Source organism: Gastrolobium bilobum, unplaced genomic scaffold (assembly GCF_033153095.1).
Source record: "Gastrolobium bilobum isolate Gb01-03AN ecotype WA unplaced genomic scaffold, APGP_CSIRO_Gbil_v1 utg3818, whole genome shotgun sequence".
In the NCBI taxonomy this organism is placed as follows: domain Eukaryota; kingdom Viridiplantae; phylum Streptophyta; class Magnoliopsida; order Fabales; family Fabaceae; genus Gastrolobium; species Gastrolobium bilobum.
The window spans coordinates 386744-403276 of NW_026898236.1; the positions used below are offsets into that span (position 1 = coordinate 386744).

The 16533-nt window shown below is 37.6% G+C and overlaps 2 protein-coding genes across 2 annotated transcripts; both read right to left on the bottom strand.

The window, feature by feature from the left end:
• Positions 1-486: 486 nt before the first annotated feature.
• LOC133314117 (phosphomannomutase-like) lies at positions 487-4427 on the bottom strand. Its single transcript, XM_061515563.1, has 12 exons — positions 4250-4427; positions 3759-3854; positions 3442-3486; positions 3206-3272; positions 2764-2840; positions 2032-2067; positions 1633-1688; positions 1446-1545; positions 1245-1340; positions 1069-1158; positions 873-924; positions 487-693 (listed from the first exon to the last, which is right to left on the bottom strand). The coding sequence occupies exons 1-12, from the start codon at positions 4403-4405 to the stop codon at positions 638-640; spliced, it is 927 nt and encodes a 308-aa protein (XP_061371547.1). The 5' UTR covers positions 4406-4427; the 3' UTR covers positions 487-637.
• An 8215-nt stretch (positions 4428-12642) lies between these two features.
• Positions 12643-15959, bottom strand: LOC133314136 ((+)-neomenthol dehydrogenase-like). Its single transcript, XM_061515581.1, has 4 exons — positions 15696-15959; positions 14031-14099; positions 13204-13383; positions 12643-13020 (listed from the first exon to the last, which is right to left on the bottom strand). Exons 1-4 carry the CDS (start codon positions 15957-15959, stop codon positions 12643-12645), a joined length of 891 nt encoding a protein of 296 aa, XP_061371565.1.
• Between the last annotated feature and the right edge of the window lie 574 nt (positions 15960-16533).

Consider the following 16533-nt stretch of genomic DNA (forward strand, 5'->3'; position numbering starts at 1 on the left):
AAACATGCAATGAGAGAACTTTATTTCATTGAATTCACTAACTCCAATTGGAATCGGATTAGTTAGGACTTAAATGGTTTCCTGTCACTGGACATCTCACACCAACAAAACATGACATTCATGAAACTTAGAACTATATACAGATACTGTGGTCTATTTTGGAAACATTCATAAGCACACAGAGTCAGGAACAAAAGGTTATTGCGTGTGAAGCAGGGCAGAATTGGATGGACATGAACCCAGATGCTTCTTAAATGACTATTCCTCATTGTCCTTTTGGCTTACGTTTGAATCTGATTTTGCTTTTTGCTTTTTGCTTTTAGCTTCTCTTGATTATTTTATCCTTTTCAATCAACCTTTGGAAAGAAATGAATTTTCAATGTGATACCTACTTATTATGCCTTTCCATGAGAATTTTTGTTGGTGGCAGGATCATTGAGTAGACCATGTTCTCACAAATCATTGACTTGAGATCAAATTTAACTGAATGATAAGCTTATTATTAAATCCAAAATATGAAGTGCCAATAAAAAGCAAACATAGATTATATTTTCAGCCTGTGGTCCTCTGTAAACATATATTAGAGTAGACTTCCTCGGTAGTTGTTCTCAATGTTTGACATGTTGCTGCAAAAATCTTAACTTTCTAGGAACAGAGATTTACACTGCTTCATAGTATCTTCAGGGCTTGTAACTGAAAAACAATCAAAATACAAATCGTGAGGATTACACGAACAATATTTTTTATCAAACATTGGCTTGGTTCTTAATTTAATTTACAAAAAATAAATAAATATCGAATTGTTTCCCCATGCAACTGAAACCAAAATTCAGTCATTTCCACATATAATAATGTATGTTAAAGCAACTAACCTGTGTGCCCAACAGTACGTTCAGATTCATATATTTCATGGTCATTTCCACCCTGCTCAACGAAAATAAAATGAATAATAGTGAAGACTAAATAGAATACAAAATTGTGGTAGCATACGTATGCAAAGAGACAAAAAATGTAAAATGCTGATTTGATACTCCAAACATGTACTGCATAATAGACTCATGGACTAACCTTGTAAGTTTTGTCACCAAAGAAGTGGACTTCATTGAAATCTTCAAGGTATCTGAGGCAGTATGTTTTATCCCAACCTTGAGGGAAAACCTGTAGAGTATATTCAAGTTAAGACTTGTTGCCCTATCAAATGACCAATAATAGGTCCCCATATCATCATAAAGATCATAACTTACATCAAAGCTTATCTGTCCTCCAATGGAAAATGTTAAGTTAAGATGAGCAAACTTCTCACGAAGCACAGACACCATTTTTGCTCGTATGTTGTGAACCTGAGAACTTAAATTGCAAACTTTTAGGATAAAACTATACCCCTAGCATTTCAATATGGAAAAGTGAAAATTCAAGTGAATATGATAAAAACTAAAATACATCACCTTGTCATACTTCTCAAATTCATCTCTTTCTTCTTGGCTACAGTTTCGCCCAATTGGTGACACATTCAGCATCCCACTACGGAACTCTATAAATGTTCCCCTGAAAATATTCTTATATCAATTATGATTCAACAGTTTCCTATGCCAAAAATGAAAATTATATCATTAACCTCTGAATCTCACTAACCTCTTAATAGGGATATCCAAGTCAGCTATATAATGAAGTGCAAAATTAATAAATTCCTGCAAAACACCCCCCATTCTGTCATTATTAACAGGAAGTTTATTAATATAAAATGTGTTCTTTATAAGCTCACAACTTTATTGAATTTTACACTTAGTAGAAAAAAGTATAATCTTCTTTATTCAGATGTCTTCTAAGCTTACCATAATGAACTCACAGAGCAATTTGAACTTTCTAGTAAATTTTCAGGTTATGGTATGCCTAGAATGTCATAGGATAAGAGTATGTATTATGCAACAACCCAAAACATATGTTTATGTTAGGATGTAGTAAGTATGGCAGCTTAGGTATCAAATTAGTAAGATGGCTTGAACAGGATGATAATAATATAGGCCGCCTTACCTTGAGCTTTTCTTCCCCAAGGAATGACTTCAAGCTCTGAAAAAAGGGCAATTCACAACACGTCATGTTGTAATAGATAAAAAGTTTAAATTGCCAGCTAAACAAGAGGGAGTGTTTGTGTGCGGGGGAGGGGTTGCACTAGAGAAAAAGTTTAGAACTTTCTTATGTTGTTAATGGCTATAATTTCCTATATATATGTAACAAAAATATGGCATTGTAAAATTTCTCTAATGCTGCAGGCTTTGTTTACAAGTCACAACATAGTTGTGTAGTAGTTAATTGCGCCGCAAGCCGCGCCGTATGGGCGTTGCGGTGCCTCTCCGCAAGAAACCGCACCGGAACGCAATAGCGGCCATTGCGACCTCCTTTGCGGTCATATTGCTGTCACACGGCAAAATGACAATTTTGTCCTAAATTTAAATGTGTAACAGAAAAAATTCAAGGGTTTTTTAGTCTATCCGCGTCTCTCTGTCACTTCTGCTATCTCTACCTTTAAAAAATATTTCTTTTTGTCATTATTTCTGTCATATATATATTCTGCTATTTCCGCAACTGTAACCCGCTATAACACTATAGCGTTTTTCGGGGTTGGCGGAGACATGCCGCAATCCGCATTTGATAACTACGGTTGTGTTCTGTTAAATAACTCAAAGGATCAGAACAAATCTATTAAGATACATCCCAGGTCATGGCAATTTGCTTCTATCATGGTTTGAGGTTTATGTTGCATACCTGAATTCCAATGATATTTCCTTGCTTTTGAGCCACAAGACCATTCTCAGAAAATACATAGTCATAGTCACTGGTAACTGCAACAGGAAAAAAAGGAACATTGAAAAGATAAATCCTTCTACTTCTTTCTTTGTTTCCTTCTTCAACATTAATAGCTCATCTTAGATGTATGCTTTTTCAAAAATAGGAGAAAGGAAGAAAAGAGAAAAGAGTATGTAAAGGAAAATTGTACAACAATGATTATCAGCTTATACAAGCAAACATAATTCCAGACTTCAGCAATTCTGGAGATCAGAATACAACAAACAAGACTAAGAAAAGAAAATATATAACGGAATTAATTAAGCAATAAAAAGAACACCAAAATCAATTTTCTCAAAGTGGCTTCCTACATATTTTTAACATTACAGCATCAGAAACCAAAGAGCTACTTATAACTAACCTGTGTTGCCTAGTTGCTCAGATATCTTTACAAGGTCAGAACCCCCAACAACTCCAACTGTCACAGCCTGTACCCAGACAACAAGAGATTCAGAAACATAAACAACAAAAAAGAAGAAAGAACTGTTACAACAGGTTTAGCTTGGTGGAGAGATGGTGATAAAAGACACCAAGGAATGAAATGCATTATAATGTAAAAAAATAAAATAAAAAATAAAAATATTCTAAATCACTTACCTTACGTAGATCTTGCATGAATGCCAACATCTCAGGAGTAGCCACCTTGCATTTGAGTAGTAAACAATGAATACAGGTAATGCAAGACTAAACAATCAGAAACAATAAATCCAGATTTTCTACTTTTGTGGGGAGTCATAGCATTTCATGATGAATAAAATGATAAATAATCAAAGGTGACTTACAGACAATAGACTTGTCTTAGAAGTTAGAACCATATCAAATTCCTACATTGATGTTTTTTTGCAGCTATGATTGTAACAAAATAACAATGCACATGGTCATGGAGAATCATTAGTTCTAAAAGAAACAGATACCTTTCTGGGAGCTGTAAGAGTCCCATCAACATCAAATAAAGCAATTAAACCAGGTTTCCGGGCAGCCATTAATAGCTTATTGTTGTGCACCCAAACCTGCAAAAAATTGAACCTTTTCATCAAGTTTTAAGCAAATATATGTTCAAACTCAAATAAACTGTTTTTTTTTTTTCAATGACTAGTATTCCCAAAAGGTGCTATTGCTTCATCAAATAATCAAGAAAAAAAAAACAGTGAGTTCAACTTTATCCAAAAAAAAAAAGTTTAAACATCAAAAAGAGTTCAACTTTCTCAGCAGTATAACAAAATGTGGAACTTCAGCAACAAATAATAATGAACACTATCCAAAATTTCACCACACCCTTTTAGCAATTTTACAATCCAAGTTGTTTTGCAATGCTTCTTCATCAAAAATGGGAAAAAAAAATGAATAAGAAATTGGAGAAAGGTGAAATTTTTTGCAGAACTAGAATTGAAAGGTGGAAACTTGCCTGGGAGGAGAGTGTGGAGGTGGAAGAATGAGACAGAGCTTGAAACAGATCTTCAATGGAGTTGATATAAATTGGTTGAGATCTGCGAGGTGGGACCCAACAAGTTGAAGAAACATGTGCATCGTACCGTACAACGTTGGTGAAGAACAAATTCATAATCACCCATCATCAAGTTGCTGCTGTTTTACTTTCATGAATAGTGTGTTAAATGTTAATGCCGACTCATCTATAATATTAGGGTAAATTTTCAATTTTGAGAAAAAAAAAATTATGTGCAGTTTATTTTATTTTTTTCCCATCCATTTTGCATTTCTGCATTTTGTTTCTTAAATTGTAATTTTTATTTTAGAGGATTTATTTATTTCACAAAATGGTTCAAGTCTTACGAGAATGTTGTTTAATTTAATGGTTAAAGATGTGTGTTTTCTACCTTTTAAAAGGAATCATCATGTTTGAACAGAGCTCTCAATATAGGTTATGAACGTGAGTCGACCCGTGACACGAAAATTCGGGTTGACCCGTAAAAAATTCATGTCGTGTTCGTGTTGATGTATTCGTGTTCGTGTTCGGGTTGACCCCTATTTTGCGTGTTATTCGTGTCGTGTCAACCCACAAAAAATTCGTGTCGTGTTCGTGTTGATGTATTCGTGTCGTATCAAATTCGTGTCGTGTCAACTAGGGGTGTTCGCGGTCTGGATTGGATCGGTTTTGGAAACAAAAATCATCTGATCCAATCCCTTCGGTTTGATCATATAATCATCCATTCGGTTTTGATTTTTTTTTAAATCCGATCCGATCCAATTTTTTTCGGTTTGGATTAGATCGGTTTTCGATTTTTTGAAAATCAGAAAATTTATTTCATGATTATTGTGCAAATACATCTTTTGTATATATTGGCTTTGTAATTTTTTTTTTTGAAATACAAAAGCATTAGTAAATTATTTTTTTTTTGACAATGAGATATGAAGCTCTACAAAGATAAAATTTTGTTGATGAGATGTGATTAGATTTTTTCTTGAATTTAGTTGATGGGTTAATGAGTTTTGAGTTTAGAAATTTTTGAGCTATGATTGGGGAAGACCAAGTAGGTAGAGAGGAATTAATATATTGGATCGGTTTGGATTGGATCGGTTTTCATCAACCGATCTAATCCAATTAAAATTTGCGGGTTTTTCGATTTTCGGTTTATTCGGTTATCGATTTTTTCGGTTCGGTTACCGCGGTTTAAATCAGTTTGGATCGGTTGATGAACACCCCTAGTGTCAACCCGTTAGGTTTGAATGTTGAATTAGAACTTAGAGGAATTAATTAATTTGATATTGGGGTGTGGATATCGATAAATTATATTACCATTTTATTAAACTTGTTTAATTGATGTTACGAGCTTTGCCTTACTTTTTGGTTGCTCAGTTATATGTTCAAGTTAAAAATATATTTTTATAAGAAAAAGTAAAAAGATTTATATTTTAAAAAATGTAAAAATTTGAAATTTTATAATAACCATTGAGAAAGACAAGTAAAAAAAAAAAAAAACAAAATGTTACGTGCATAAGGCCAGAGGATATTCTGGAGGAATCAGGGGACTAATGAGCAGTTACAGTTGCACCTTTACAAGCACTTTTGGCTTTAAGTTTGAAGGAAACTTCTCAGCAACCTCACTTCATTGTCTTGGTTCACACTTCACACTATGCCACCCTTTTGGCCAATTTTAATTACAATTATGGGGATTCATAGCTCATGAATCCTTATGGAAACAAAAACTCAATATTTTTTGAACTAAAATTGTGGCACTTGATTCCAGTTAAAAGAAAATGGCTAGAAGGGTCACCATTTGGCATTAAGTGCTAGCTGGCTTTATAGGATGTTCACTTCCTTCATCAATACTCAATAGTTAGAGGCCAGTGTCATAAATAGCCAGGGCATACCAATTTTTCAAAGAAAGAAGAGTACTAGTATACCAGCTTTAGAAGTTAGTAATAAGCATATTCTAAAGCATTCTTTCATAAACTGACACAGCACCTCACCCACTTTTCCCTCTACAACACACACAATTCACTAGTTAGTAACTCCTCCACCCCAATCAAATTTCTAACTTTAGCAAACAGTTAACATTGTATAAAAAAAAAAAAAAATGATATCTCAATTTAATAATGACATTAACTATTATTGTTTAGGGAAATATTACTCACCTTTCACATAAGATATCATCTCTCATTTTATCTCACTTCGATTTTCGTACCTCACTTTCTTTTTTTTTACTTTTTTCTTGTAATGGTGGGACCTACCTATTTTCTCTCTACAACATAAGATAACTATCTTATGTTAAATGAGACTAATAAAACCCTATTGTTTATCACTATTAGAAACAGATTGAACGTTTTGTAATAGGGCTTTATTAATCTCATGTGACATAAGAGAAGCTCTCTTATGTCATAGAGATAGTTATGAGTGGGACCCACTCACTTAAAGAAAAAGAAAAAAAGAAAAAAAAGCAACACGGAAGTCGATGTATGTGTAGGAGAGAAAAATACTCTCCTACAGCATAGGATAATATTTTCCCTTTGTAATATCTGCAATTCACTATAGGATTTTCCCATCAATACACGGCAGTTTTTTTTGTTGTTGTTGTACAATGCTCAAACTTGCTTGATGTCCTAACATGAACATAGCTTATTATTTATTCTCTTGAATATGTGATGGGCTCATAGCCATGGAACCTTATAAGATAGTGTATGAAAGAAGAGGGAAAGCCCAAGCCCAAAGAGAAAGGGGAAGTCACCAGAGCAAGGCACTAAGGGGAATTGAGGAGAAGTTGGTTAATATCAATGCCACGTGGAAAGCTATGAATGGGCAAGAGGAAATGGAGAACGTGCAGCGTGAAGAGAGGTGTGAAGCGAATGAAAGCGAGGAGAGTTCGTTGGAGAGGGGCATGCAATTACATGAATGAAGAATGAAGAGTCCTATTGCTGAGGCTGGGTCATTGTCTCTGTAATTGGATGAAAGGGTTATCTTTCTTGTTATTTCTTATGGCATCTTATGTTAATTTTCTATTGTAATTCGGCTAAGTCCATTGTTAAATAGGACATTCTGTTTGTAAGAGGCACTGATGAAGTGTCTGATATTTCTGCAATATTAATATACGTATTTGAATTCAGTCCATCTTTTACCATTTCGTTCAATTTCCTGTTTAGAACTTTGTGGGTACCATCAATTTGGTATCAAAGCTTTCACGAATCCTTGGAAGCAATTAATGGTTAATACAAGAATGGAAAATAGAGTAGATGAGGTAGAAAGGAGAACGGCGAGAATCGAAGCAAGGATGGAAGGATTGGATGCTAATTTTTTGCACCTCCGTGATGCTGTAATGGCATTCATGGCGCGAGCTGAGAACTTCATGATCAGAGCAGAAAATAATGAGACGGAGAGACCGCCAAACGCTAACAGTGAAGGAAACAGTGGGAATCGGGTGGGAAATAACATGAACACGGTGAGGGACGAGGAAAGAATGCGAAGGGTGGAGGTACCGTACTTCGCCGGAGAAGATCCTTACGGCTGGATATTTAGAGCGGAACGTTACTTCCGGGTCAATCGAATTCCGGTCGAGGAGCAGGTCGAGACAGCTTCTATTTGTTTGGAGGGGAAGGCGTTGAGCTGGTTCCAATGGTGGGAACCACGGAACCCCTTGGTAGACTGGAATATGTTCCGGACGGCCATTTTAGAGAGGTTTCTCACCTCTAATGGGGGAAATCCATATGAAGCACTCATGAGTCTGAAACAGAGTAGTTCCGTGGCTGAGTATCGAGAAAATTTCGAAGTCTTATCCGCACCACTGCAACACGCAGATGAGGCCATGATGCAGGCGGCATTTGTAACTGGTTTACAGGAGACCATTAAGGCGGAGGTCAGAGTTCACGCTCCGAATGATTTGGCTCAGTTGATGAAGTTAGCGCAGAGGATTGAGGAGAAGGAGACGGTGTTGGGCCAAGCCAAGGTGGTGGTGGGCCGAAACGGATCGGGATTCAGCAATCAGTACACGCACATGGGAAGGCCTGCTTTGGCTAATCCACGAAATGGGCCTCAATCTAATAACACATTTGGCAAGTTTGGGCCCAATATTAATCAACAAAGAAATGGGGTCCCAATTGACCCAACGAGTTCATCGTCAAGTGGAAGTGGAGGTGGAGTGAACCCTAAGGGACCTGAGAACCAAACTTCGGGAGTGGCAAGGGATGGAGGGGTAGCTACCAGTTATGGTGGTTCGACAGTAGGCAACGGGGGACGCCGAGGATCCCGATTTCGAAGGCTATCACCTAAGGAATGGGAGGACCACCGGTTGAAGAATCTGCGTTTTCGATGTGACGCACCATATTCACCAGGTCATACATGTCAGAATCCTCATTTGCATGTGATGATCTTGGCCGAGGGTGGGGAAGAGCTCGAAGAGGAAGAGGTGGAACGAGAGATGCATACGGTGGCAACAGATGAAACGTTACAACTGGGCATACATAGCGTTGTAGGTTTGACTTCGAACAAATCCTTGAAGTTATGGGGAAAGGTGGGTAATCAAAAGGTAGTTGTGTTGGTGGACACTGGAGCCTCGCATAATTTCCTGGCAACGGGGATAGCTGAGAGGTTGGGTCTTCAGGTGGATACAAACCAACAGTCTACTGTAGCAGTTGGGGATGGTCATCAGGTAAAGAGCTCAGGGTATTGTAAGGGGCTGAAACTGGAGTTACCTAATTTGGTGATCATTCAAGATTTTTATGTGTTTGATTTGAAAGGGGTGGATTTGATTTTGGGTTATCAATGGTTGGAAGAATTGGGAGAGGTACATGCCAATTTCAAAGAGAGGAGGCTGAGAATTCCTTGGCAAGGGAGAGAGGTCATGATCTTAGGAGACCCGTCTCTTTCATGTAGTGGAGCTTCTTACAGGGGATTGGGTCGTTCTTGGAGGAAGGGGGCTGAAGCTTTTTACTTGGAATTGGCTTACTGCGTGAATCAGGAGGAGAACTTATCGTTGGAAATCAACAACGTGGCTGGGTTATTACAGGAATTTGAAGATGTATTTGCTCCATTAACTCAAGTACCACCTAAGAGAGGCTGTGATCATAGAATATTGTTACAAGAGGGTGCTCTCATTCCTAATATACGACCCTACAGGTACCCACACTACCAAAAAGGAGAAATGGAACAATATGTGAAGGATATGTTATCTACAGGCATGATTCGTCCCAGCAACAGCCCTTACTCCAGTCCTTTGATTATGATAAAGAAGAAGGATGGGAGCTGGAGATTTTGCACAGACTATCGAGCTTTAAACAAGGTAACAATACCTGATAAGTTTCCAATACCTGTGATTGATGAATTGTTAGACGAACTGGGAGGGGCAGGAATATTTTCGAAACTCGATCTCAAATCTGGTTATAATCAGATTCGAGTACGAGAGGAGGATGTGGAAAAGACTGCTTTCCGCACCCATGAGGGTCACTATGAGTACCTGGTGATGCCCTTTGGGCTTAGTAATGCACCTTCAACTTTTCAATCTTTAATGAATACTGTCTTTAAACCGTATTTAAGAAGGTTTGTGTTAGTCTTCTTTGATGACATCCTAGTGTACAACACCACTAGTGAACAACATGTGGAACAACTGAGGAAGGTACTGGAAATTTTGAGGGACCACCATTTGCATGCTAATTTCAAAAAATGCAGTTACGGGCAGAAGCAGCTGGAATATTTGGGTCACTTGATATCGGCAGAAGGTGTTACAGCTGATCCAAAGAAATTAGAGGCTGTAAGCAAGTGGCCTATACCGAAGAATCTAAAAGCTTTAAGAGGCTTCTTAGGCTTAACTGGTTATTATAGGAGATTTGTGAAGCAGTATGGATACATGGCTAGACCTTTAACACATTTACTCAAGAAGGATAATTTTGTATGGGGAGAAGAAGCACAAGCAGCATTTGACAACTTGAAATCTGCCATGGTTCAACTACCAACTCTTGCACTACCTGATTTTGAGGAGACCTTCATTGTAGAAACAGATGCATCAGGTATAGGGATGGGGGCAGTACTCATGCAAAAAGGTCGTCCATTGGCATTTTTGAGTCAAGCCTTTTCAGAGCATGCTCGAAATCTGTCTGTATATGAGCGTGAGTTGAAGGCAATAGTGTTTGCGGTGCATAAATGGCGTCACTACCTTTTGGGACGCCATTTCATAGTTCGTACAGATCAAAGGAGCCTTAAATACCTCACTGAACAGAGGGTCATGTGTGAGGGGCAACAAAAATGGGTGGCTAAGTTAATGGGTTTTGATTTTGAAATTCAATTCAAACCAGGATGTGAAAATAAGGCTGCGGACGCCTTATCCCGAGTTATGGAGTGCAGGGAATTAACCATGGTTACTAGTCCTAATTTGCAGTCCATTGCTGATGAAATGTTAGAGGACCCTGCCACACACCAGATTATGTTAGAAGTGCTGGTGGATAAGCAGTCCTATCCTGGGTATCATGTCAAGAGTGGGTGCTTGTGGTACAAAAACAGATTGGTGATTCCGAAAGCCTCCAAACGCATTCCGTTTATTTTAGAGGAGTTCCATTCGTCCTTGTGGGGTGGTCATTCAGGGGAGCTAAGAACATTCAAGAGAATTGCTTCTGTATTTTTTTGGAAGGGAATGCGGAAGGATATTAAAGCTTTTGTCCAAGCTTGTGGTACCTGTCAACAACAGAAATATGATAGTCTTTTACCAGCTGGACTCCTTCAACCATTGCCTATACCGGATCGAATATGGGAGGATATAGCTATGGACTTCATCGGAGGACTGCCTAAGTCAAAGGGAATGGATACTATCTTAGTGGTGGTTGATAGGCTCACCAAGTTTGCTCATTTTTTGACCTTGAAACATCCTTTCACTGCTCAAGATGTAGCTGCTGTTTTTGTCAAGGAAATAGTGCGATTACATGGGTTCCCACGCTCTATCATATCAGATAGGGACCGGGTGTTTGTTAGCAAGTTTTGGGAGGAATTGTTTCGTTTGTCAGGCACTAAATTGCGATTTAGTTCTGCCTACCATCCTCAAACGGATGGGCAGACGGAGGTGGTTAATAGGACACTGGAAACTTATTTGAGATGTTTTGTCAATGGACACCCAAGGGGGTGGATGAAGTGGATACCTTGGGCGGAATTCTGGTTTAATTCATCTTATAACAGAAGCACTCAGATGACCCCTTTTAAGGCTTTATATGGAAGAGATCCACCCAATATTCTCCATTTGGGCGAGGGCAGCACATCTGTGGAGGCTGTAGATCAATGGCTGCAGGCAAGAAATGCTATTGTGGAGGATTTAAAAGTGAACTTGTGTAATGCTCAAGCAAGAATGAAGGTTCAAGCCAATAAAAAACGACGTGAGGTGGAGTTTCATGAAGGGGACTGGGTTTTCTTGAAGATACAACCCTACAAATTACGTTCTCTTGCCAGAAGGATAAATCAGAAGCTAAGTCCCAAGTTTTATGGCCCTTTTGAGATCACCAAACGGGTAGGACCCGTTGCTTATCAATTGAATCTCCCATCTTACTCTCAAGTTCATCCAACATTCCATGTCTCACAGTTAAAACGGGCTATACAGCCCAATGTTCCGGTTTTGGAATTGCCTCACTGTTTGACTGAGGAATTGGAAATGAAGGTGTATCCTGCTGCAGTTTTACAGCAGCGGAGGTTGATGGATGGCCAAATTGAATTATTGATGCAATGGGAAGGTCTTCCGGAGAGTGAGAGTTCTTGGGAATTGATGACAGAAGTGAAGGCACAGTTTCCTTCTTTTCCCCTTGAGGACAAGGTATTTCTGAAAGGAGGGGGTATTGATGGGCTCATAGCCATGGAACCTTATAAGATAGTGTATGAAAGAAGAGGGAAAGCCCAAGCCCAAAGAGAAAGGGGAAGTCACCAGAGCAAGGCACTAAGGGGAATTGAGGAGAAGTTGGTTAATATCAATGCCACGTGGAAAGCTATGAATGGGCAAGAGGAAATGGAGAACGTGCAGCGTGAAGAGAGGTGTGAAGCGAATAAAAGCGAGGAGAGTTCGTTGGAGAGGGGCATGCAATTACATGAATGAAGAATGGAGAGTCCTATTGCTGAGGCTGGGTCATTGTCTCTGTAATTGGATGAAAGGGTTATCTTTCTTGTTATTTCTTATGGCATCTTATGTTAATTTTCTATTGTAATTCGGCTAAGTCCATTGTTAAATAGGACATTCTGTTTGTAAGAGGCACTGATGAAGTGTCTGATATTTCTGCAATATTAATATACGTATTTGAATTCAGTCCATCTTTTACCATTTCGTTCAATTTCCTGTTTAGAACTTTGTGGGTACCATCAATATGAAAGATGAAACAGACTTATAATCAAAATGGTGCCACTTCACTTCGAGAAAAGAAGAGGCCAGAAGAACCTCCATTAGGTAGCAAAGCCAATCTAACAACACTTTCAGCACCTTCATCTACACTAATATGGCCAGTATTGTAGTTGAGATCTGTTTTCACATAGCCAGGACAAACAGCATTAATGCAGAAAGATGGGTACTTCTTGGCAAGAATCCTTGTGTAGGCATTCAAACCAGCTTTTGAGACTATATATGCAGATGAAACAGGAGGCCAGCCTTTGGTTTCCAATAAACCCTCCTTGAAATCTTTTAGAAACTGATTCAAAACCTCCTCCAGCTTTTCTTCTGTTAGACTTTCAACATCACTTAGGACACCTTTAGCCCATTCATTTGGTAATTTCTGCATCAGCATGAACAACAATATCAAATGCATCACATTACAATGATTGAAGAAACAATACATGTTTTAGACAACGTAAAAAATACATAGCCTTCTTCATCACCTGAAAGCAATGCTAAAGAAAAAGTCTCTTTTTTCTTTTTCTTTCTGTAAACTGTTAATTACATACTATCATTCCCATACCTCCAACTTCCCCATGGCGGAGGAAACATTAACAATCCTTGGTGAGTCTGACAACTCTAGAAGGGGAATAAGTGCTTCACACATTCCTTTGGCACCATAGTAGTTTGTTCTAACGCCTGCTTCTGCAGATTCATAATTTTGAGTAATGATTTTTCTCCAATCAACGTAAGCACCTTTTTCCTGCAGTCAAAGAGAAAAAATTCAATCCTCTGTTTGCTTACTATGAATAAGTGCAAACATCTTCCAATATAGAAAAGAATAAAGATCAATGCTCTTTACAAAAAATCTGTTCTTGTAGCAAAGATTGAGTTCTATCCAGAGAACAAAATTCGAATATAATAAAATGCTCATCCAATTATAACTTAGGAGGTTTCAAGGATAATTACTCCACAAAGTCTATCAAACTAATGTGGATAATAGACTTTGTACCAGACTTCACATAGAAAAATGGATGACAGAAGATCATACTTGGTATATGTTGTAGGTAGGAAACTAATCTCAGATTCTGCACATCATAATAATCAAAAGCTCTACAATTTCAACTTTTAATACCTAATACTTGATTTTTTATGGACCAAGTTGGGTCTCAGTCACCCTAATGCTAAAATTTGTCTCCTTTTCTAACTCAGTAATATGTGGTGTTAGGCCTATGCAAACTAGGAGGCTGCAGAGAATACATTCCAGACAATTATTCCCAAACTTGATCAAGTTCTAAGCCTTCAATCAAAATTACTTGAAATCAATGCTCATAAAAATGAACACTGCCTTTACTTTTAGCTTTCAGCTGAGAAGATGAAGGAAATATTTTATATGGTTTAGAAAAATACCGCAGTGGCAGCTAAAGCTGCAAAAGCATCACGCTCAACATCTGCTCCATGAATTCCAGCATTATTCACCTAAACAAATTACAAACATTTTTCACCATTCATTTCAATTTTCAAATAGGTATTTTGGTAACCGGAAGAATAGTAAATTATCAAAGAGAACACACAGCAGAAAGAAGAACAGTAAAATCCAATGGCTTATAAGAGTTGGTACCAGATAAAACTAAATAAGTACAAGCTAACTGAAAGTGTAGATATGAAATAGGATGAAAAATAGTGAACTTCCAAAAATGAGGATTTGGATCCTCTCTTGTTCTTGAATAATAAGATATGGTCATATCTTTGTAAAGAACCAATAATTTAACCAAAAGCATTGGGTGATGGACAAGCCAAGTAAAGAACCAATTCAACCAAAATGTTAAGTTGTTGTACATTAATAGTCTTATATATCTTTAACATGTCCCCTCATATTAGAGCTCACTCAGCTTGAAGGGTGGACAATACACAAGCCCACCTACTTGTGCTAAGAAATTTCACAATACTTGATTAATTATTAATTAAATGGGAGGCGATGAGGATCGAACACATAATAATGAGGCTCTAACAGGAAAGCCCACTGGTTTTGAAGGGTGGACAAAGCACAAACCCACCTTAAGAAACTCCACAATAATTCATTAATTATTAATTAAATGAGGGCGGTGAGGATTGAACCTCGTGTGACTTAATACCATAAGCTTTTGGGTTGAATTGGTTCTTTACAGTCTTATTAGAGAGAGACACATTTTTTATCATGAAAGGACATACCATGGCTGGTTATAAGGTCCCCAACTAATAGACAAAAGCAATGTTAATAAAACCGGAACGGCCCGGCCGGGTCGACTCGAAAATCGATAAACCGATCATATAATCGGTTTGGGTGAAGCAACGGACCAGCCATGCATCAGAACCGGTGCGACCCAGCCAGTTTTCAAGAAACCTGTGACCCGGCCCGGTCCCAAAAAAAAAATCCATAATGGACATATTTGAGTATTTTTTGTTTATTGACTTACATAGGTTATGTGCCTACAACACTAATATTATCTCAATTATGCATTATGCAGAAAATTTTGATTTAATTTACAGTTAGAGATATCGTTTACTGAACCTGAAGCCCTGTATCATGGTCATTATATTTTTGTTTGATCCTTGATTGAATAATAATGTGTGATTTATTATTTTTTATATTAAAATATTTGAAATTTTTATCATTTATTTAGATATTTGAGTATGTTTATAATTTTTTAATATAAATTATAGAATTACATATAATTATCGGATCATGCGATTCAACTAGTGACCCACTGGTTAAATCGGTGACCCAGTACCTCAACCAGATCAATCAGCGGACGGTTTTAATAACATTGGACAAAAGCAAAACAAATAACCAGAATATGGGTGTCGTCAACTATATAAATCTGCAACTTTTTGGACTATAATCTATTTCTTCTTTACAAAATCAGCTTAATACATACAATAGTCCTTATGTAATGATAGTGTCCTCCTTCTACGCTTTCTGATAATAAATAACCTAGAGATGTTAATAGATTTGTGTGCCTGGTGCTATGCTGGTACAACAAGAAAATTGATTTAGAAATATAACAGAATAAGAAGCTAAATGCTTAATAATACCAAGATATCAAGTTTTCCAAACTGGGTTTTGATGAAATTTGCAAGGGATGCAATGCTATTAGGGTCAGTCACATCAAGCTGATGAAAAACCACATGGTCAGAGAGACCAAACTCCTTCAGTTTTTCAACAGCTTCAAGACCCCTTTTCTCATCTCTTGCTGTTAGCACCACTGTGATCCCATTAGAAGCCAATTGCTTACAAATCCCAAATCCTATCACTTTGTTTGCTCCTGCGACATGTAACGCCCGGCCACTTGCAAACATGTTAAATATCGTAGATACAAGAGGAAATGATAGTAAACCTTGTTGTATTAAACTACACAACATTTGTGCTATTATATAGCAAACCAATTGAAGAATACAAAGAGACACACTCAATGTGGGACTTCTACACTATTAACACTAACACTCTTAACACTCCCCCTCAAGCTGTAGCATATAGATCATATGCTACAAGCTTGATACATAAATAATACTCCCATTAGGAACCAAAAACAACAATGCTACATCAACGAAATGAAATGACTAAGTACAACAAATCAACTGGAATGACCATCAGTCTGAAGAGCTGATAAAGAGACAGTGTTGGAATGGACATCAGAGCATGGATGGTGCCGGAATTATCATCGGCAAAGACAACTGAGCTGACCAGGACATTAGCATCAAGATCCCTCTCATACATTTCATTTAACAATTGGTGAGCAGCCATGGTTTCCCCTTGACTATGCTACAAGCTTATTACAAGAAAGACCAAGTAACATAACATCAGAATAAATCTCCTAAATGAGAAACCAAAAATCAACAATGTGCTAAAAATGGCGTCGAAATGAACATCAAC

Coding starts and splice junctions, on each gene's coding strand:
- LOC133314117 (XM_061515563.1), bottom strand. CDS start 4,405: ATGAATTTGTTCTTCACCAACGTTGTACGGTACGATGCACATGTTTCT. Junction 3,855..4,249: donor CCTCCACACTCTCCTCCCAG/GCAAGTTTCCAC, acceptor AATTTTTTGCAG/GTTTGGGTGCACAACAATAA. Junction 2,841..3,205: donor TGAGCAACTAGGCAACACAG/GTTAGTTATAAG, acceptor TTCCTGTTGCAG/TTACCAGTGACTATGACTAT.
- LOC133314136 (XM_061515581.1), bottom strand. CDS start 15,959: ATGTTTGCAAGTGGCCGGGCGTTACATGTCGCAGGAGCAAACAAAGTG. Junction 14,100..15,695: donor TTGGAAAACTTGATATCTTG/GTATTATTAAGC, acceptor TAATTTGTTTAG/GTGAATAATGCTGGAATTCA. Junction 13,384..14,030: donor CAGCTTTAGCTGCCACTGCG/GTATTTTTCTAA, acceptor CTTTGACTGCAG/GAAAAAGGTGCTTACGTTGA.